The 21222-nt window shown below is 39.8% G+C and overlaps 2 protein-coding genes and 1 long non-coding RNA gene across 6 annotated transcripts in view; 2 read left to right on the top strand and 1 right to left on the bottom strand.

Moving 5' to 3' along the window:
- Window positions 1–985, bottom strand: LOC147657834 (uncharacterized). The gene is made up of 2 exons (XR_015291693.1): window positions 919–985; window positions 1–703 (listed from the first exon to the last, which is right to left on the bottom strand). It is a non-coding gene; the product is annotated as an uncharacterized LOC147657834 (long non-coding RNA).
- LOC100872582 (daughter of sevenless) lies at window positions 697–4404 on the top strand. Its single transcript, XM_003696829.4, has 7 exons — window positions 697–833; window positions 1214–1342; window positions 1433–1619; window positions 1753–2037; window positions 2132–2836; window positions 2915–3054; window positions 3154–4404. Exons 1-7 carry the CDS (start codon window positions 753–755, stop codon window positions 3397–3399), a joined length of 1773 nt encoding a protein of 590 aa, XP_003696877.1. The 5' UTR covers window positions 697–752; the 3' UTR covers window positions 3400–4404.
- Window positions 4405–4953: 549 nt separating this feature from the next.
- Window positions 4954–21222, top strand: part of LOC100872435 (uncharacterized) — a 59455-nt gene continuing 43186 nt past the window's right edge. For 3 of the 4 annotated variants that reach the window (XM_031918580.2, XM_086906622.1, XM_086906625.1), the window contains exon 1: window positions 4954–5609. The gene's annotated coding sequence lies outside the window, so the exon portion shown is untranslated. Of the gene's footprint in view, window positions 5610–19210; window positions 19649–21222 lie in introns of those variants that run through there. The other variant, XM_086906620.1, reaches the window with a different exon arrangement.

Raw genomic sequence — 21222 nt, forward strand, 5'->3', positions numbered from 1 at the left:
TTTGTTTTTTTTTTTTTTTTTTTGCATATACATATTTTACATTAATATTATTCGTATATTCGCAGATATATCATTTATTTACGCATAAAAATGTGCGTGTTAAGAGACGAAATGGTATTTGATAACTGATTTTAAAACTTCTTCGCGAATTCCTTTGTTCTCTTTGTTGAATTAGACTGACAACTTTCAACTCGAACGCAATGCTGCGCCATTTATTCAGGTCACGAGACGATGATGCGTCATATAGATCTGTTAATCAAATGAATCCAAACAAATTTTCATAATACGAGCAACAATTTGATTTTTAGAATGATTCAAAATTCGATATATAGATCGAAGCATATGATTTTACATAAGAGATATATGCATAGAGAAAAGCGTGTGTCATCGATGATGTTTGATACGGTTTGGCATGCGTGGCCAAGATGGTGGTGGTAATGGAGGCACGACGACGATAGTTAGACTTCTCTGTGTATCATCGTCTCGCTTCGGTGTTCCTCTTTAATTCTTCTATAACTCCTCAGAGGGTGTTTATCGTTGATGATGTACGTTAGTAGTGGAATGCTATTGATGTGTTAGTCGTGCATCATCGAAAAGAGATCGCTAGATGGTCGGTATATCTGTGAGATCGCTGCTGTGCCGTCCGAAAATAGATAAATGAACGACGAGCGTGCCATCCTTGTTGTCGGTGGTTCCACGCACTCTGTAACAATGCACAATTATTAAAAGTTTATAACCAACGCCGGATAGGAATGGAGGTACTCAAAACCAGTCAAGAGATTGTTCATGAAGGGTGGCTCATTAAATCGCCACCTACCAAACTTTGGCGAGCGGTTAGTATTTTTATTTAAAATAATGACAAATTCGAGATTTTATTTTTCTTATAAATTTTTTTATTGTTTATTTATATTCAAATACTTGTCAAATCGTTATGTTTGTACTTGTTCATCAAACTCTCGTAGCGTCTAACCTCGTACGTTGAAAAATGTTTCATAAGTGTGGAATGTTGTGATATTTTTATCCGAGAATGCTAACGTTGTAAATAGTTTTTCAATTATATTTAACGCAAACAATTTTATATGAATATATATATAATGGTTAAATATATAAAATGGCGATTTAAATATAATAATAATAATACGATAATAATAATAATATATCAATCTTCTTTAAATAAATCAAATAATTTATATGACATTGTTTATATTTTCAGCGATGGAGGAAAAGATGGTTTGCTCTTCGACACAGTGGAGAATTACCTGGGCAATATTTTTTAGAATATTATACGGACAGACAATGTAGAAAATTAAAAGGCCGTATTGATCTTGATCAATGCGAACAGGTAGTTGTTTATTATAAAATATTAATAGATTTAATAGATTTTATAATTTTATTTATATCTTAGAAGTTACTTATTTATATTTTCAAATAGGTAGATGCAGGCTTGAGATTTGAAAATCGAAAGCAAAAATATCAATATATGTTCAATGTTAAAACACCAAAAAGAACATATTATTTAGTGGCAGAAAGTGAAGCTGATATGAACAAGTGGGTAGATGCTGTATGTCAAGTTTGTGGTTTAAAGGCATACACACAAGATGAGGAACAGCAATGTCAAAGTATATATTATAATAATAATATAACATTTATTTATTTATTTAATGAATTAATCATAAAAAAAAAATAAATAAACAAAATATTAGAAATTCAGTATAAACAAAATTTTATACCATATTATAATTTTTTTTATAGTGTTCCAGTTTGAAACGCAAGAATCTCCACCAATTTCACCCACAAGCACTATCTCTGGTCCTTATATTCCTATTAGTGAATGTATTTCTGGTCGACGAACATTAAACGATACTAGTTCTCTCAATTCAGCTTTGGGACAAGGACCTGAACATTATGATGCCCCAAGACGATTAGTACCTTCTCCTCCTAGATCTCCTACAACAACTGATGCGGAAAGTGTCTTTACTGATGATGAATGGACAGCTCCAGTGCCTAGCGTGAACTGGGAGACTTTTCCTTCTACAGGTAAATATAACAGATATGCATATTTTAAATGAATTTATCAAATGAATAACATTAATTTTTTTTATAAATTTTTATAAATTTTTTTTATAAATAGGTGAATCCAAACAATCTGGATCGAGTGATGCCGAAATTGGTTCTTGGAGTGTTCGAAAACGATTTGGAAAATTGAGAATTGTAGATTCTACTCTACCACTTTCTGTAGAAAAGTTACCAGCACCTCCTAGACCACCAAAACCTCCTCATATGTTACCTGAAAATCCTGGTCACAACTATTTAAATTTAGATGGTGCTACAGAGAGCTCGAAACCCACAACTCCAGCGACTCCTGCACCATCAACACCTGCAACTGCAATTGTAACGGACGAATCGTACGATTTTCCAAGATCTCATCAACCAGGAGCACCCGAGCCAAACACAATAGATAAACATTTTTATTCTAATGCTGCTCCAAGCAATATTGAAGATGCGCGCGTATTCCGTTATGACTTTCAAGAAGAGGAACCATCAAGTCCACGTTCTGAAAGTTCAACAACTGCTACGTATTCAAATTTACCAAGTCCACTTGTTCGAGATAATTCAACTTCCATACCGGCAACAATAGTACCACCACCACCAGTCGTTTATCGGGAATTAAAGCCAGGAAGAAAAACTAGCGATTCTACATCGGTTATTAGTAATGAACCTTCTCCAGGGCCGATAGCATCAGTTTTGGAAATGAGTTCTGCCGAACATTCTCCTGCCGAACCACCAAGTATCAATAGAAAGCTTAAACCTCCATTGAATAAATCTCCTGTAGAAGGTAGAAATATTTGCATCTTTTTTTCATACTGCAACTATTACGCTCAAATAAAAGAATATAAAATCATTTATATTATAGGACCTTTGCAATTAGCTTCACCACCTGGAAGAGGAAGAATTAGAGCGGCTCCTAGTCCTACACCTCCAATTCACGTGCATCCAAATCGACATTTATCGACATCGGATGAAGATAATAATGCTTTCGATGATAAAGAAGAGGTATATAAAAATCTATTTTATTATATTTACTTAATATTAATTTATATGTGTGTGTATTTATGTATATGTAATTATATTTTGATATAATTTATTCTTCAGATATACTACTATCAAGAGCAAAACACGTTTATTCCTGCTTCAAATCGAAGTCTTGTTGTTTTGCAATATTTAGATCTCGATTTAGAAGCAACGGAAAACTTTACTTCTTCAAGTTTACCGCCAACTCAATCTCCTCCAAATACAACAGTATATAAAACAGTGGATTTCTTGAAAACCGAAGCTTTTAATCGTACTCGTCAACGAGTCGAAGAAGAGAGGAAGCAGTGTACCGATGAATTGACATAGAACTTTTTAGAACTTTATTTTTTAAATCTTTTAGAAAAGAAAAAAAAAAGAGAAACGCAACATTTTTTAAATTGTATATAATATATATTGTTATTATTTAGTAGCACTTTTCGATACATTACAAAGCTGCGATTCCTATTCCCGCAGTAATAGTGACTTTTCAAGTGCTTTTTAAATTTTTATGTTTGTTATTGAATCGAAGATTAATTGAAATCTTCATTATTGATGATATATAATAGTTGGAAACCGAAAAGAGCAATATTCAATGGACCAAAAATGTTAAAGTTAAGAAAAAACAATGAAGAGATAAAAAAGAAAGAGAAGTTTGTCGCGAGATTTATATTAGAATTTGTTAAAGAATTTTTTAATTTGAAAAAAAAGTATTATTACATTAGGGCTAAACTGTTTTTACACATTATTTTTCTGAAGAAAGGCATTTTTTAGGCTATGCAACGAATTACGAATATGCGAAATTGCTAAAAATTTTAGATATCCTAATTTTAAGTATTAAACAAATAATATGTAATATATTTTCAAAGTGCCTGTTGTTTTTTCTTGCTAGAATGATAAGTTTTTTGTTATTGCATGAAATATCATATTTATGATTACAAATATGATGAATGTATAGAAGTTGTTTTGCAACTATTTTTTAAGCAATAATATGCTGAAAATTTATATTCTTTTTCAACGTTTTTTAAATAGATTATTTTTAAGTTTAATTTTTACAATTATTAACAGTGTACTCATTGTACCTGCTGGCACAAATTTATAATGCGTGATAGTAGAAATCCTGGCCATAAAATTATAATGCAAAAAAGACATATTTTTTAACAGCTATTGAAGCATAGACTATATATGTAACAATTATACATGTGTATACATATATGTATTAAAAATAATACGTAAAAGTATATTTTATTTATAAAAAAAATACATATATGTTTTACTTTTATAATCATCGTATTGTAATTTTTATACCAATGAAACAGTTTTTATATTATGAAACAGTTGTTTGATCTTGTATGACTAACGTTTATCGGGACTTTAAGATTTTTGGTGAACAAAAAAAATGAATAATGCATACTTAGAACGTAATTTTTTGTATAATTATCTTTGAAAAAGTACAAAAGATTTTAAAACAACAAATAATATTTTTCTTTTAAATTCGAAGATTTAATTTTAAAATTATATTAATGTATGTATGTTATTTATATTAATACCTGACTGCATGATTAGTATCATCAAAAAGGAAAATGTATTGGTAATATATTTTTATTTTTCTTTATAAAAAAAAAATATAGTGTCTAACCGTATAATATCTAAATAACTGTAATGGTTAACAGAATTTAATTATAATACAACGAAAATTATTATATTTATTTACGATTAAATTAAAATGTTTTTCTATAAATAAGCGTCGAATGCTACAATTATAAATATTTTTTGATTTTGTTTGATGCTATAATGCAATGCAATGTCAAAACAAATAATGCACAAAAAATCATCCAACAATCTGCAAATGTGTTGAAAAAAAGTATAAAATTGAAGATTGTAAAACGAAGGAACTGTTTGCTACTTGTTTTTACCAATCATTTTCATTTGCAGTTATGCCGAATGTTTATCGATAATATTAACAGTTAACAATCATTTATGATTCAATAGCGACACTTATTCGAAACATGAGTTGAAAGTTGTCAATGATGATATTTATTGATAAAAACAAAGACGATTTTGCATATCTTACGCTATAGTATCGTTAGTCGATAAAGTACGCTGTTATATCGACTCGACACAGGAAAGTCGTTAAACATTCTCGCATATACTGCCAGGTTATTGGCCCGATTGGTGGTTGGTGGGACTGATGGAAAACAGAGTCTCATTCGCTCGCTAACCGTCGAGCGTGCGTTAGTTTTGTTTGTTTCGGTCTCGACGTGCATATTGTTTTTCTGCGTCGTGGAACAAAATTGTACCGTGTAATATCAAAGGCTTTACAAATCGCGACAAATAATATTCGTGGGGGTGTTTTTTCCGTTTGTGATGAATCTGTGAAGTATTGAATGTTGTGTTTTATCCTTCTAACCGTTTTACCGAAAAGTGCGCTTTGCGACTTTGTGCGACCGGCCTTGTTTTACTTTTGGAACTGAGGCGAACTCGACGAACTGGAAGGTTCTGAAAACAATCGTAGCAGCATTTCGAGCTTTATTTCCAAAGTAAGTACCCAGTATTGTATATATTGAAAGTTATATTATGATGCGAATTCCACGTGATGATGTATTACCACTTGTTGGCTACGAAAACGTTTATTGATTAACGTTAATTAAATTTTAACGTCAAATGTCACTTTTTTTTCATCGTGAAATCTAACGTATGATAACGAGTACAATTCTATAAAAATAAAATATATATTTATTTATTTTTAAATTATCTCGTGAAAGAACGATCTTTCAAAAACATCTGATCGAAATACGAAATAAATAAATTTTTTTATCAAATAGAGTTAGTTTAGATAGCTATTAATTATTAATTTCTTAGTTAGATTTCTTTTCGAGCAAAAAATAAATTCAAACTGAGTCGTAGCTATATGTACGATATATATGGCGCTTTCTCACCCACTTGTGGATTTTCGAACTACATAATATATAACCAACGAAACGACACGTTGCTTATCTTTCTTTTCGTTGCACATTTAAAAAAATACATATTAATATTGATTTTTTCTATATTTATCATAATTCCATTAGAATTGGAAAAAAAAATCGTTAAATCAATCAAGAAAGAGATACACTTGAGATTCTCGTTCAATATCGCAGCCATTTTATTGTCATTCTATCATTCTCTTTGGTATTCAAGTTAACGAAAATTTATAACTCATACAATTAGTTTCTCGAGTAAATTTTAATTGTTTCATCAGACTAACAATGTTTATGATTTCCCTTGTACATGCAACGCCAGCTTGTTATGCATCCAACATTGTTGTTGCGTTATTGGCGGTTATTGCGAAGCGCATTGGAATAAGTGAGAAATTCTCATGCACAATAACGATCATTATCGGTAACGTTCTTCGGCGGAGCGTAATACAACGCGTGCATTCTTTCTTCGACTTTCGTAATACCTTTCTAATGAAAAAATCGAACTTGATGTTAGTTTTCAATGAACGATCCCAATTCGCCTCTTACATCACGGACATTCGATTTTCCTTTTCTTCAAATAAATGGCGTACTTGATTATTTCGAAACGAGAGATAAAAGCTTCTTTGATCCGTATAATTAAATGAACGATCCACCAGCCTTCTTGCGGAATGCTCTTTGAACTCGGTCGATCGAGAAACGAAAATGCATCGAAGAAATCTCCGAAAATAGATGCACCCCGATAGCCACCGCTTTGAATCCCATAATAGTTTGATTATTCAACGCCGTTCGAAACGAAAAAAAAAAAAAAATATCTATCCTTCTTCGATATTGGTTTTCTTTTGATGGGTTGTGGCTGGGCGCCTTGTTATCCTGATATCTCGAGCTAGGCTGTTGCTTCGTCGAATTCTTTTGTCAAGGGAATACAAAGTTCAGAGTTTTTCTCCTATTTCTTAGCCAGACGAATAAACTACCAACACATTATTCTTCGCTTCCTTACCGATGCGCCATTGGACTGGCCATGGAATAGAAATTGAAAGAGGTCTTTCACAAAGAGGCTCGAGTTCATTGAAAGTTTATGACGAAGTAACGTTTTTGAATCAACTATCGATTCTTTTCCCGTTATTTTTTTTTTTTTTTTTTTTTTATTTCTCGAAAAGATAAACTCAATGTTTCTCGTGGAAACATTGAAACATTGAACGAAAAGTTTCGCGACGAATCGATCCTTCCGGATCCTTGAATCAATCGATTTTTTCCTAACTCGGTTCTTCGAAATCGGAAGCTTTTCCTCCGCATTCCTCTGTCGCGTTTTCTTAGGACCGGTTTATAGGGCCGTGTCTTTACAGGGCTGCAGGTACACGGATTTGTAAAAAGAAAAAAGAAACTCACGCCCACACCGAAAGCAGGATTTATAGCCGCCCATTCACGCCGTCCATCTTTCGCCCGAAATGGATTTCTTAATTTCCATCATCCTTTCCATCCGTTGTTGTTGAATCGAGACCTCGGCTCGAACCTGTCGCTGTCGCTAAAAATATTTGTTTTGTCACCCGTGATGAGATGCACGTTCACCGTCCGATGTCTCCTTTCGATTCTTTCGATTTCTCCGCGAAGAGTTTGCAGAAAAATTGCAGAATGCCACGTGTCCCGCGCCTATTGAAAACAACGTGGACCGATGGTGGCAAGCACGTAACCACTTACGTGTAACTAAAGCCCACAATTAACAGGACAATTAAGCATAGTTATAACCGTCGTTTGGCTATTCGTACTTGGACCATTCGTCGTCCATTCTTTAATTCGCAAGATCAACACGCGTTAGCATACTCGTAAAATTTCCAACAATTATGCAACATCATTCGCGCCTCCTCTTCTTCTTGCGTACCATATTAATCATCACGAAAAACTGTGAATAGTTTTTTTCTTTCAAAATCACTCGTTCTTTTTTTTTTTTCTTTCTTTCTTTTTTCGAAAGAGGAAGTTTCATACTTTCAGATCAGATTGCTTCAGAGAAGTGTCGGCATTGAAAGCGCTCGTTGGAAAAGAAAAAAAAAAAAAAAAAAAGGAAAGACCTTCCGCGTCTCTAGCGAGGACGTACGCCACTTTACAATTAGACTCAATTGCGAACGGATTAAACGACGCTCGTCTCTGCGGTTAAGCAGAAATTAGATTCCCATCTCTCTGGTTTGGAGCCGCGTTCGAACAATGAATTGCACAATTCCCCGCATTAGCACCTTCTCCTTCCCCTTCCCTCCCCTTTTTTCACGATATACATCACGCATTAACCGGCGTTGTTGCTGCTGCAACAGACAGGAAACGCGCCCGAGTTTTAATCCTGCCTTTCGACCGATTTCGAGTCACGCCATCGTACGTAATTTCCTTTCGTTTCTTTTTTTTTTTTTTTTTAGAAGAAAACTTAACTTTACTCAATATTCATATATTCTCCATTCATAATAAGAATAATTTCTTTTCTTTTCTTTTCTATCAATTGTTGTATAGCTCGATCGTTTAAATTTGTTGAAATTGAAAAAAAAGGGGGGAATGAGAACCACTGTTACCGACCGAGAAAACGAAATTCCATATCGGTGAGTTTCGTGAATTTTCCACTCCGTCAATATGGACGCACGCCTACCATAATTGACTGACGAGGTCTCGAATAGCACTCGCGCATATCTCGTGGTGGATATTATAGCCAATTACATCTATCCTTCGAATCTTCGAAAAGAAAAATGGTTGCTTCGATGGGTTTAGAAATTGTGCAAAGCCGAGCGTTGTGGACGAGGAATCATTCACCGTGTTTTCCGTTTTTCGTTCATTTCTCTGCCTGTTTCCGGCAGGCGTGGTCCCCAGCTTCGTATTACGCGTACGGTTTGTATTGCGTTAGACAACAGGAAACCGGGAGAAGAGTTGTATCGGTGCACGACCTGGTTTAGGCGTGCCCTACAGGCGCCTCGGAGGGAAAGAGAGTGAAAGAAACGTCAGTTTGAAATGTCAGGGACTGAAGGAGCTGAGGGAGGGGGGAATGGATAGGCGACGGTTGTAACAGAACCATTGATTATCGCGTTTACTCGATACTTGGAATTCAGAGAGTTGTGCGTTTTTCTTTTTTATTGCAATTATTCGTAAGAAATTATCCACGATTATTTCGCTGCAAGATTAATCGTGCTTTAACTTCGGGAACAAAGGGGGAAATTTAGTTGGAAAAACTATAGGTGATCTTAGGTTTCTTAATAGAGGTAACGTTAGTAATATATCGAGAATAGTTATACAACAACAATCTTCATTGTGTAATCGTCGAGTATCGAGTGACTGATGACCATGCTATATCAGTATCTTTAATATCGGAAAAAAAAAAAAAAAAAAAAAAATCACTCGACGATCATCACCCGTTCTTGAGAAATTGTAAAAACACGTTTGACGCTCGACAAATGTCAAGCAGGATGTCAAATACAAGTGCGAAAAAGCAATTTACAGGTATACATATATATATATATATGTTTCTTAACAGGAATGAAGGAGAAGTAATCCCGTGTTGAGTATTGAGCCGGGTTTCGAATTGAAAAATGGCCTATTTGAGGGATTAACACGGGGGCATTTTTATACACACCGAAGCCAAGTAGATTAGACACTTTAACGACTTCTACGACAAAGACAGTTACATTAATCGCACAGAATTCAACGCACTCAGCGCTAAAACTTTCCCTACCTTAAAACCTGATAAATTATCCAAAAATTACGATCCACTTTCACTTCTTTCTTACCTTCCGCTTTAAACTCTATTATCTGACCGGTTAATGCCTTTATCCAAAGATTCCTGAAAACTCGGAAAGGAAATAAAGTTAAACGAATAAAGTAAAATTACTCGACAAAGGAAACGATAAAATTTGACGACGGATCCAACGATTTACCTGCGTGCTAAGTTTGCGGATAGTGAGGACAATAGAGACAACGCGAAGGAAAAGGATCAAAAGGGGTGCCGATTGAAAAATGAATCGTTGTCCGAGCACAGGTAGCCGAAGAGGTCGCCGCCGAGTTTCGAGTCCCGAGGCGACAAATACCGCCTCGGACTTCGTTCCGGAATGCCGCTAATGATCGTGGCGCGCGCGTAGGTGTTTGCGAGGGTTTCGCTTCGTTTTACGAGCTGGAAAACTTTTGTTGCTAGGCGTGAATTTTCGAAGATTCGGATCGAAGCCACCTCTGCGGCGACAACTAAGAGCGAGAGGTCGGTCAACTTTTCTGCGAGCCAAATTATTTTATTAACCGTTCGAACGAAACTGTTGGTTGAAACAAAACTCGTGGCGCGTGACGAAGCTAAATACGGCGAAAATACGACCGTTGAAATTTCGAGATGGAAGGAGGGGAAGAATATAAAATTTTAGCTTGTGGTTAAAGAATTTAAAAAATGTACGATACGATACATGGAATTCTGCCTGTAAGTGCACGCTCTTGGCAATATATGCGTGAGCATAATTGCCACCGCTTATCTATATTGTTTCTTAGAAACGAGCGTATCGCAACGAGCGGCCTCCAAAATGTAAAAATTCGCTTCTTTGTAGATTACCTTTGGGAGTTCTTTCGTGGATTGTAATTATAAGTATATGGATACCAGGAACGATAATACTCGGTGTTATTCGTCTTCAACTTGCTTCGATCGTCCAAAATTATTTTTACATTTCATCGATCTTCCATTCCTCGAACGCGAAGGATACGCATTGGATACTTTATCCGGATTGTATTTCGTGTATTTTATTAACCGCCCGAGCTCGACGTCGCTGAGTTATTTAACACTCGCGAACGATCGAATAACTCGTACTTGGTCAATGAGATTCGTCCGCGTTTTTCGTCATTTCGCGGCTGTGAAACGAGCGGCTGTGAACATTTCGTGGAAAATTTCGTCGAAAGCAGCCAACACCATTCAGCCAACAACATTCGAGTTCCATTCGAACGTAGAAAGCGCGAATGTCACGAGAGAGTGAGACGACGCGCGTTACGAAATCGTATAGGGGAGAGGCGAACGCGGAAAATGGTGGTTGGAGAAGGAAGAGCCGTCGGCGCGGCGCGACCGGTTCGCTTCGTAGCTGGAGGCTGGAGGCAAAATAGAGCGTGGAACTGGCGCGAGTCATCGAGCAGAGCAGATTCGACGATCCGCGAGAGTCTGAGAGGCCCTTGTCTGTCCTCCATCTGCACGAACGTTCGTCTCCGGGCGCACAAGTTTTCTCCGGATCGAAACTGGTTCGCTGATAGGAAGGTCTTTAACCTTGGCGTAGCGTCGTCGAGTTCGATCTAGGAAAGGAAGAAGGGAAAAAAGGAAGAAGGATCTGCTGGCGAACGTGTGATGAAAAGTCACGGTTTCTCCAACTTCTTTTTCTTCTTCTTCTTCTTCCCCTTCTTCTTCCCCTTCATCGTCCTTTCTCGTCCGAGACTCGGCTTTTACGGCCGCTCGTAAAACAATGTAACAACGTTCACGCGCTGCCGTGCCACTCGCCGATTCCGAATAATGCCTCGAATCGAGCGGTGCCGGGATAAATCCAGCCTCTCGTCTCGGTTTTCCATCACCGTGGACGGATCGAGTTCGAGGAAACGAGTTCGTTTCACGGTCGACCGACACCTTTCCACGCGAATTCGATTTCCAATTTTTCCTCGCGAATATCGAACAAACAGATTCTTTCCCCCTCCAGTCTCTCTGCTGGTCTCTCGAGTCGAAATTTCTCTTCCCTTCGCGCGTTGCAGCTCTATTTAACCGTCGTCGTTCTGTTGTGCCAGAGTTTGCGTGGTCTAGAAAGGTAGTTCCGAACGGGTCAATAGCCTGGAACGCGATTCCTCGCGCGCTGGATGGATGGAGGCGCTCGCGATCGGAGAAAGTTTCCTAGCGAAGGATAAGGGTACTAACACGGTGGTGTCGCGAAATATATGAATATCTCGATCTTCGCCTGTCTTCGTTCCTCCATCCTTCAATTTTAACGATCGTTCAGCCGTCGGTTGCTGAAAACGCAGACTTAACAAAGCGTTTCCTCGGCCCAGTTTCCTCGGTTTTCTGGTTCCGAGTGTCGAGCCACTCGGATTCCATTGGACGCCGTTACTTTCACGATGCTTCAATTGGTTTTGCTATTAATAGCGAACGCGCTGGATGGAACAATAGGGCAACGCGGAAAAGTGGAATGGCCTCTGTTGCGGAGGGGGTTGCCGACCGAAATCGGTCGCGTTCAACAGAGGATATTTGCGCTCGAGCATGGTTCCGTGACCGGGCAAAACCGTGATCGGCCTAAATGATAATACACCGGGTGTTCCTTTTTTCAAGCACGACGGACGGAGGAGGGAGGATGCAAAGATACGATTTATCATCATCGCACGCTTCGATCTATTTAACATCGTTGCTCGAACGGATGGATGGTTTCTGGTCGACGGTAGCAATCGATCATCATTGTTCCAAACGACACGGAACGAAAGACGCGCCACGACGAAAAGGAAGGGAAATACTCGAATTTGAAAAACACCGCAATGAAATTCCGCTATGCTTGGTTCGTTGCATGGTCGCCGAGTAAGAGAAACGCGAGCAAATGCCGAGTTTTCGCGAGTGTGTACAGCTTGTGTCGCTATCATCGCCTCGTTCGATCGTTCCAGCCACGAAATGTATTTCATTAGCGGATTTCATTAGGCTAATTAGGGGCCTCTCTCGTTACCGTAATTACGGCCGCGGAAACGCTTCGCGGAATCCGTGCAAGCCAGAAAATCTATGTAGACGTTGTTGCCGTTCCAATTTTTCTCTCTCTCTCTCTCCTTCTTCTCTTTTCATCCGCTTGCTTTCTTCGCGAGTCTCGTCGTCCACGGTTTTCGTCGCAGATCCCGCGCAATCCAACGTTTATTATTTTAGCTAACTTTACAACTTTTCCATTTGAATTTTTGAAAGAGGAGAATCGATCGAGAGATCGTTGGCGAATATGTGAATTATGTGTAAGCCTGATCTTATAAACGTAAACGTTATTATTGACTTGAAAAAGGAATTCTCCCTGCGTGGAATACTTTTCGAGCTTCTCTACGGATAAACCCTTTGCGCTCTAAAGATGATTCTCAGCCATTACATGGCACACAATATTTATTTATCTTTTTAAAATATAAAACTGTTTAAATAAATAAAGTGTCGAATAACATACCATTGAATAAATTAATATTTTTGTTATCTAAAGTCCGAGTTTGACTGTCGTCGCGATAGAAATATTGTTTTCAAAGTTTCCTGAGTTTTGGAATATTGTAATGAAATTCAGTTTGATCTTTCGTTATCGGGATTATTTCTATTCGTTAAGAAATAGAGAGAAAGAAAATGATGGTAATAAAATAGAGACGAAAAACAAGAATGGCAAATGCGAGAGCGCGTTATTGGAATTGTAATGATTAAAGTATCACACGACAATATACATTTTTTTTTTAATATTCAACAAACAACCTTCCTTTATACGTAAAGATAGATAAAATATAAAACTTTTATTTGTGAATGTCATTTTAGGAAAGCAAGGGATTCACCGCTTGTTATTAAATCGTGTGGGTCGTTGTCCAAAGGGGAGTGTTGGAATTATTTAATTACACCGGTGTATCGATTATCGACCGTGTCCAGGTGGTGGCGCTGCGCGCGGGTGGTGGCCAGGTGCGGAGGACAGGGCAGGTTTATTCATTCTACACCCCCCCTCGTGGCGTTTTCGCAAGTGGGAAACAGGTTGAGAAGATAAGCGTGCGGATTCCAAACCCCTTCGAGTTTAATTAACTCGAGATCGCGCGGAATCCGTTAGCGGATTTGATTGGCCGCGGAAGGATCTCTCGATACGATCTCGTTGTCCCGGTGTTTAGAAAGCGATTCGCGTATTTCTCCTCGATTGTAGATCATCGCGGAGGACCCGTGAAAAACGTTTTCTATTTAAACATCGCTCGAATCCGTCGGAATCGACACGGGAAAAATGATTATATCTCTTCTCCCTGTCCTTCTCCTTGTGTTTTCCCTTCCAGGCTGCCGTCCTCGAATTATTCGCGAATACGTAATTTGCATAAACAGGTTCTTCTTCCCTCGTACGAGTGCGTTTTAAATCTTCGTCCCACAACGCCTCTTTCACAATGTTCCCTCGTTTAACGAGTTCGAACGTAATACCACCGGTAACCGATACTTTCGTTCGGTTGAGAGGAGAACGAGTTGCTCGAGTACCGGGTGTTTCGAACAAGGGAAAAAAAGGAACTCGTCGAAAGAGAATTTTGTTTTTATTTGAGAAAGAAAGAAAGAAAGAAAAACTCGTTCGATCGTGTTTTTTAAGCGACATCCGGTGTTACGCTATAACGGCGCAATTTGCCAAGCCTTAAACCACCGGTGTGGAAAGTGGCACGTTTCGAGGACAGGATCCCTGGAGGCCTGCTCAATCTGGTACAAATATAAATATTCTCCGAGAAAGGATCCTCGGATTTTCTTTGTCGAAATTCGAAAGATGGGTGGGAAGAGATTCGCGCCACCGTGTATAAGACGGACGGTCCAGTTCGTGTCCGCGAACTGGAGCACCGGTTACAGTCTCGTCGATCACGATTCGCGGTTATCGAGGTAGGCCGCAAATTCGATCTCGAGCAGGTATCGTTTTTCACGGGGGGGGCGAAACGGATAAATTCGCGCGTTGACATCCTGTAACCGACACCTTTTGCAGAGATGAGAGATTTTCGTCCTCCATTTCTGAATTCCTGAAGGTTAATCTCGAGTAAAAAATACTTCTTTCGGATGAACGCAACCTCTTTCGTCAAAAGCGAATTCCAAGGATTAACCTTGGCTAGGGAATCGAAGGAGGGAAAATTTGTCGAATATTAACGCTCTAAAGATGATTCGAACGGCAATATTTATTTGCGTTTGATTATTTTTAAAATCTCGGATCGAACTATTCCCGGCGTTGGTCCGAGTTTCACATTCGTGGCGAAAATTTTATTTTCAAAGATTCTGGAATACTGTAATGAAATTAGTTAGATTAAATAATAACGAAATGATTTCTACGAGAAAGAAAATAGTAATGAAAATTGAGATGCTGTAAGAGAAAAATAAGAATAATAGAACGCGAGAACAAGTTATCGGGATGGATCAAGATGGATTTTTCGTTATGAAATTATTTCCATTTCGTTAAAAAATTGATAATAGAGGGAAGTAAGAAGATGAAAAATAAGAATAATAAACGATAAATGAGAGCACGTTGTTGTATTTGTTATTAAAATTATCTTTCTTTATATAAAGTAAAGATAGATAAAATATCAAGATGTAAAAGTTATATGCGTTAATTTGTTACGCGTGAAATCACTTTAAGTTAGCTAAGAAATTCACCGAACGAGAGCGCACAAGGATCAAAGTCTATAATCGTTGTTAATTACCAAGATGCGTTCGTCAGGGCAAGTATCGCGATCGACAGCAAACCCTACAATCCCACTAACGTGCTCCTCATATTCTCATTTTCATCGCTATTCTCCTTCTCTCTCAATTTCTTAATAGAATGGAAATAATTTCGTTAATTTCGATAACGAAAAAAAAAAAAAAAACTCATTTTCGCTCGAATTAATTTCATTAATTCGTATTCCATGCTTACAAAACTCAACAGAGACTTTGAAAAATAATACAGTTCGATCGGATATTACACGCGAAGAAATCCACGCTTAGAAAATCTATTCACGAATCCAAGAGTCACCGTTTTTGCAACGAGACGACAGGATGGAATTCGCGAGCGATACTTGGCTCCGCGATCATCTCGGAAACTTTGCACCGTTCCGGGTACGCCAAGTAGAGCGTGTTGTTGTTTCCCTTCCCCAACAACTTGCCTCGATTTCCCTGGAGTGCAGCCGCGTCGCCTCTAAATCGTGGAACCGATTCCACGAGCAACAACTCGTCCTCTTTTCTATCCTCGTTGCGACCTGCGAAGGGGAGGGTCTCTCCCCTATAAATTCTGACGCGTGGACGATCGTTAAAGCGTAAGAAGAAACGGGTTTTGTTGGCCCGTAGGAGGAAGCCCGGTAGAGGCTTCCATTACCGTTGTAAGACTACGGCTCAGGGCCGTATTACGCAAGAGGTGGTCCGACGAACTCGACCAAAACCGTGTGCCGTCGAATGGAATCCGGCCGAGCCCCCCACTCCGCTCCACCGCTTCCCCCTCCAGAGATCTCCGAGGAGATACACCGTCGGAATCGGCTATTTACGCTGCTTCCACGCTGTCTGGAAAAAACGGACTTCTCTTACCCGAGACACGAACCATGATTTTTCCAATCTCTCGATCGGTACGCATCTCTGTGGATTTCTTCTTTATCCTCCCTTCGTTTCTAAATTTTCTAAACGATCCGTTCCCAACGAAACGAAACCACGTGCGTTTGGAAGTGAAAGCGTGGTAGGGTAGGGTAGGTTAGGTTAGGTTAATCGGGCTGATCGATGCGAGCGCTCCGTCCGATTGTGTTAATCGCGCGCGAGGATGAGAGGTGTCGTGACGTAACTGGGCCGCGATTAATGATTCGTTGGAACAATGGACGGAAGGCGAACAATCGCGTGAAGGAAAAGCGAGATAGCCGCGAAGGCGAGGGAAGCGAAAGCGAAGCAAACAAAATAAATAGAGAAAACATATATAAATACATACGCGTGCACGTATATATATATATATATCAGTCTGCTCGGTTCGCGCGTTTCCCGGACACTGCAGTTGCGTTTAACGCCCACGGTTCATCCTGTCGCTTTTCCTCTTCCCCTCTCCTTGTCTGTGTCTCCTCAGCTGTCGAACAGCGTTTCCCGAATGTTCGACGCCCGTTTTTCGTCCACGCGCCTAAAGCAGACAAAGAAGAACAATGCGGGCAAAAAGAGGCAGTTAATTCGTATCCTCTTCCAACAGATATAGATATTCCGGTGACGCTTATTTCTCTCTCCACCTATTTGAAAAGATATTCGACAGGGTGAAATTGTTGAATCGTTGTACAAAGGTAATACAAAAATTATTCAGAGTGAAAAAACTTTTTAAAGCTCTTTTTAAAGCCAGGATATTATGACAATCCTAACAATTTTGCAGCTAATTATACTTCTTGCCATCGGGATTTTCTCTTCCCGAGATTATATATTTGTAAAAAAAATCTTCAAAGAAAAATACATTGCTCGTATCATATCGTAAGATGTTTTCTCTCCAATTTACAAGTTTTCGAAAACTCAAAATATATATATATACACGCACGTTACACAAATTTTCAAGGGATCAGATAAAAATTTACGCGTATTTTTCAACGGCGAGTCAACTCGTAATATAATATCCCTTGAAGATGTTTTCGTTATGAAAAATAATTCCTTCTTATAAATATAAAATACACGAGTGGAAATATCAGCAGAGTGACAGCGCGTGGAAGGAGAATTTCGTTGTAAACACGAGCGGCGAGAAGGTTAGAACGCGAAGGTTACAGCGAAAATAAATACGTCCGCTTTGCTGGCTGAAACGCGATTCGGAAGTTTGTCGTCTCAACGAACGGACGGATCCTCGTTTCGGGATGGAATAATTGGTCAGTAGAGTGCAGCGGAGGTGAGGAGTTGGCGCGTTATCGACTCGTGTGTACCTGGAAAGGACGACGACCTCAAAACACCTCGGTTCGCTACGAAACGATCGATAGTTGTCTCGCCGTTCTATCGCCTACCTGCGTATCTCCTCCACGCCAGAAATTTTTATCGTTGCCATTGTTCCGTTCCCCTCCTCCTCTCGAACAGGGATGGAGATGGAATTTCATCCGAGTCCCCCCTCCTCGAATTCCCCAAACACCTCGGCTCGTGAATTCCCGATTGTTATTAAAACCGTCTTTGCTTGCCTCTGCTCGAAACGGGATCGTTTGAAGAAGGAATCGAGCCAACAATCGCTCGCGTATATCTCACTGCTACGTGACTCGAGAGAACAGTCGAATGCAACGAATTGAACGAATCGTCGCCTCATCGAGAGCGGGCTCCATCCAATAGAAAAATCGTTACGAATGACAATTGGTTCGAGAACGATTGACAGAAATGTTTCCATCCTTGGAGTAGTGGATCAACGGCATCCTCGTGCGTGCACTCCTTTGGAACGAGAGAAAGGTGTTCGAGCTGGCCCGAAGAAAGGAAAGATACGAGTTTCCGTATGCAAGGAGATCCGTTGTTGATTCGATTTCCTCCAAGGTTGAGCGACGATTACGCGCGTTGTTGTTCGTCGAAGCGAGATAACAATGAGCCAGTTTGATCGATTTGAACAGAGTTTAGAAGAAAATTGAAAGTCGATTTCTCGATGCGCGGTCTGGCGTTCGCCTGTTTTCACGCGTACTTTTCCACGAATAAAACGAGGATCTTCGATTCGTAAATGTAATTTAATCGCACGAATAAGCTCGACACACTATCAAAGCAATTCAACAAAATTTTTGAATATTGAAATTACGATCAAATTTCATTATTTCCAGTATTTATTACAGCTTATTATATCACTACCAGTTCTTGCTGGAGCTATTACTATACTATTATCTGATCGAAATTTTAATACATCATTTTTTGATCCAACGGGAGATTCTATTTCGTATCAGCATTTATTTTGATTTTCTGCTCATCCAGAAGTCTATATTTTGATTTTACTTTAGGAATAATTTATGCAACATTAGATATTGGATTTTTAGCTTTTACCGTTCGAGCTCATCACATATTTACTGTTGGGTTAGATACACTTATTAGCTTATTTTACTTCAGCAACAATAATTATTACTAATTTTCAACAGGAATTAAGAAGTTCTTAGATGATGCGATTGTCAATCGAAGCGTCTAAAGTACAGGCGGATCCTAGATGCAAAATTTATCCGTTGAAAAAGTAGCTGAGGTTTAAAAACTTGGAACAAAGTCAGTAAACTTCGAAACACGCGTGTCGCCATTCTGCGTGGAGAACCGTAACGATAATCTGATGCGTTGAGGAACCCCGGCTCGCATTATCCAATCGTCGGCGGCGCTCGTAGCGCTTTAACGGCGACCTTAAGTCGTGACCGATCCTTCGGTGGGAATCCGCCCCGAGATCGACTCTCATACGCCTCGAGAAACGCTATTTCCACGCGTTTCTCTCCTTCCCCCCCACTTTCCATTCCATTTCTCGCAATCCTTGCGTTCCAAGCGACGGACAGCTCATCCAGTGCCACGCACAGTTCTGTTAAATTTAGCGGTTCTCCTCGAATGGAAATTTGGAAAATTTGGGACGACGTCTATGTGGGTCACTCAGGGAATTTTCTATTCGCGGCTCCTTTGCCGCGTTCCCTAGAATTTGAAAACGCAGATTCCGGACACGTTCTGAAAATAGCGGCAAACAACATTCGGAGTGTGTGGTGGCGCCACAGAGTCGGTTTAAATATTTGATGAACGGCCGAATATTTCGAGGAGAGCAGCTTCGAGGACGCATCGTCGGAAATAGGCGAGACTCCAGACGAGTTATCGACGCGTCGCCCGATATCGCTCATCTCTCTGTGCAGAGGAGGAGCGATAACGAAGGCTGGAACACGTCGCCTCTCCGCCGACCTCTTTGCGAGCAACAGCTCCTCCTCGTTCAAGTTCGTTCAACCGTTGGCCGGGTTGGGAATGGAACCATCATAACTGGTGGACGAATCCGCGACGACAGGTGAGAGGAGGAGACACCAATTAGCCGTGCCAATTACCCCCGTTTCTGGCCAAATTAATTCGAAATTGAACGTGTCGAGGGCGCCGGAAGTCGCCTCCATCCCCACGAGTTTCGGCCAAACTTCGAGAAGCTTTAACCCCTTCCTTCTCAGGATCGATTTTTCCCTAAATATCTCGTACAATCTTACGAAGCGTGGAACGATGCGAACCTCTGGCATCGTCGCCCCGATGTTTCTTCCACGCGCTCGTATCGTTTCAGAGAAATTATTTTTCTCCAAGTTTTGAGCTCGTATTATTAATTATATTCTAGGGAGGGATAATTAGCTTTTTTGTTAACGTATATTTATTTAAAATATCGAACAATATATTAGAGGGTCGAACGTACGTATTCAAAGTTTCTGAGTTTCGTATAAGCATAGAATGAAATTAATTCTAGAAGAAGAAGACGAAGAAGAATAATAGACGCATCCTGCCAATCCCTTTGTTATTAAAATATCGCGCAACAACGATGTAAACTTTAATAATATTCGACAAATTTTCGACGAGAAACGACGAAATTCGATCTGAAAAATTAACACTCCCTAGATTTCCCTATCACAAGAAACTCGTGCTTTTTGCCCCGCATTTCTTACTCGCTCGTTGTTGCAGGCCGGCAACGAGTTAAACAAAGCTCGAAAGCAGCAAAGTTAAAGGTAGTCGTGTCGCATTCATTCGCTGCTGGTGGTGGGTGGACCGGCCGTCGATTATATCGTCCTACCGGTTTTCTGGATCCTCGTAACGGTTCAAACCGGGGGGGGAGAGAATCGGGTGGAGAAGGTTCGGTCACCGGGACCGGTTCCCTGCCATACCCGTTTCCTCCGTTTCCTTTATAGAACGGGGGAGCAGGTGCGTCCTCCTCTCTCCTTTTTTTTCGCCAACCGATTTGAGAATCGAGACGCGGCCAGGGAAAAGAGAGGAGCGCGTATCAACCGATTTTTCGATTTTTCCGCCACGAACGGACCTAATGCAACGAGAAAGAGAGAGGGGGGGAGAGGACTCGTTATTGGTTTGCATCGAACGGGAGAGAGCGAAAGCGGTTGGTCCATCGATAAAGCGTTACTTGGCCGCGCGTGGGAGAGTTCTTTGCCTTGTTCCCCCCTCGCGCGGAGTTGCAACACGCGGAGGGAGAAAATCGGGGGGGAAAAAAAAAGGAACGTTTGTTCGTTTGTTTTGTCCGTGCAAAGTTGCTTCCATACCGTTGCCTAATTTGCAAACTGTAACGTGATTAACGCGTGAGAAACGTGTTATTATTTTCCGGTGTAATTTTTCCTTGTCTTACTGTAAAACTGTACCCCACTCTTTTTCCCCACTCCCCCCTTTCCTCCTCTTTCCATCCTCAATGTCAAGTCGAATAGGAGGAATTTACATTTGCTCGGTATCTTTCGATTTTCCAAAATAGGTATATTTCCCGGTTTCGAAAACTCGAAATGAGAGGTGGTGCTCGCCACGGAAGTTGAAAAACGGGGCGGGAGGATTGTCGAAGCGGCATTCTCCGTTAAAGACAAGGGACGGTCGATCGTTGGCCGGCGTGGAAAA

Source organism: Apis florea, unplaced genomic scaffold (assembly GCF_048593485.1).
Source record: "Apis florea isolate Af1SG1 unplaced genomic scaffold, ASM4859348v1 contig_2495_pilon, whole genome shotgun sequence".
Taxonomy (NCBI): domain Eukaryota; kingdom Metazoa; phylum Arthropoda; class Insecta; order Hymenoptera; family Apidae; genus Apis; species Apis florea.

What these genes read in the sequence shown, in the direction of transcription:
- LOC100872582 (XM_003696829.4), top strand. Translation starts at nt 753, where the DNA reads ATGGAGGTACTCAAAACCAGTCAAGAGATTGTTCATGAAGGGTGGCTC. An exon ending in GGAGACTTTTCCTTCTACAG is followed by an intron (nt 2,038 to 2,131) that starts GTAAATATAACA and finishes TTTTATAAATAG; the next exon opens with GTGAATCCAAACAATCTGGA. An exon ending in GAATAAATCTCCTGTAGAAG is followed by an intron (nt 2,837 to 2,914) that starts GTAGAAATATTT and finishes TTTATATTATAG; the next exon opens with GACCTTTGCAATTAGCTTCA.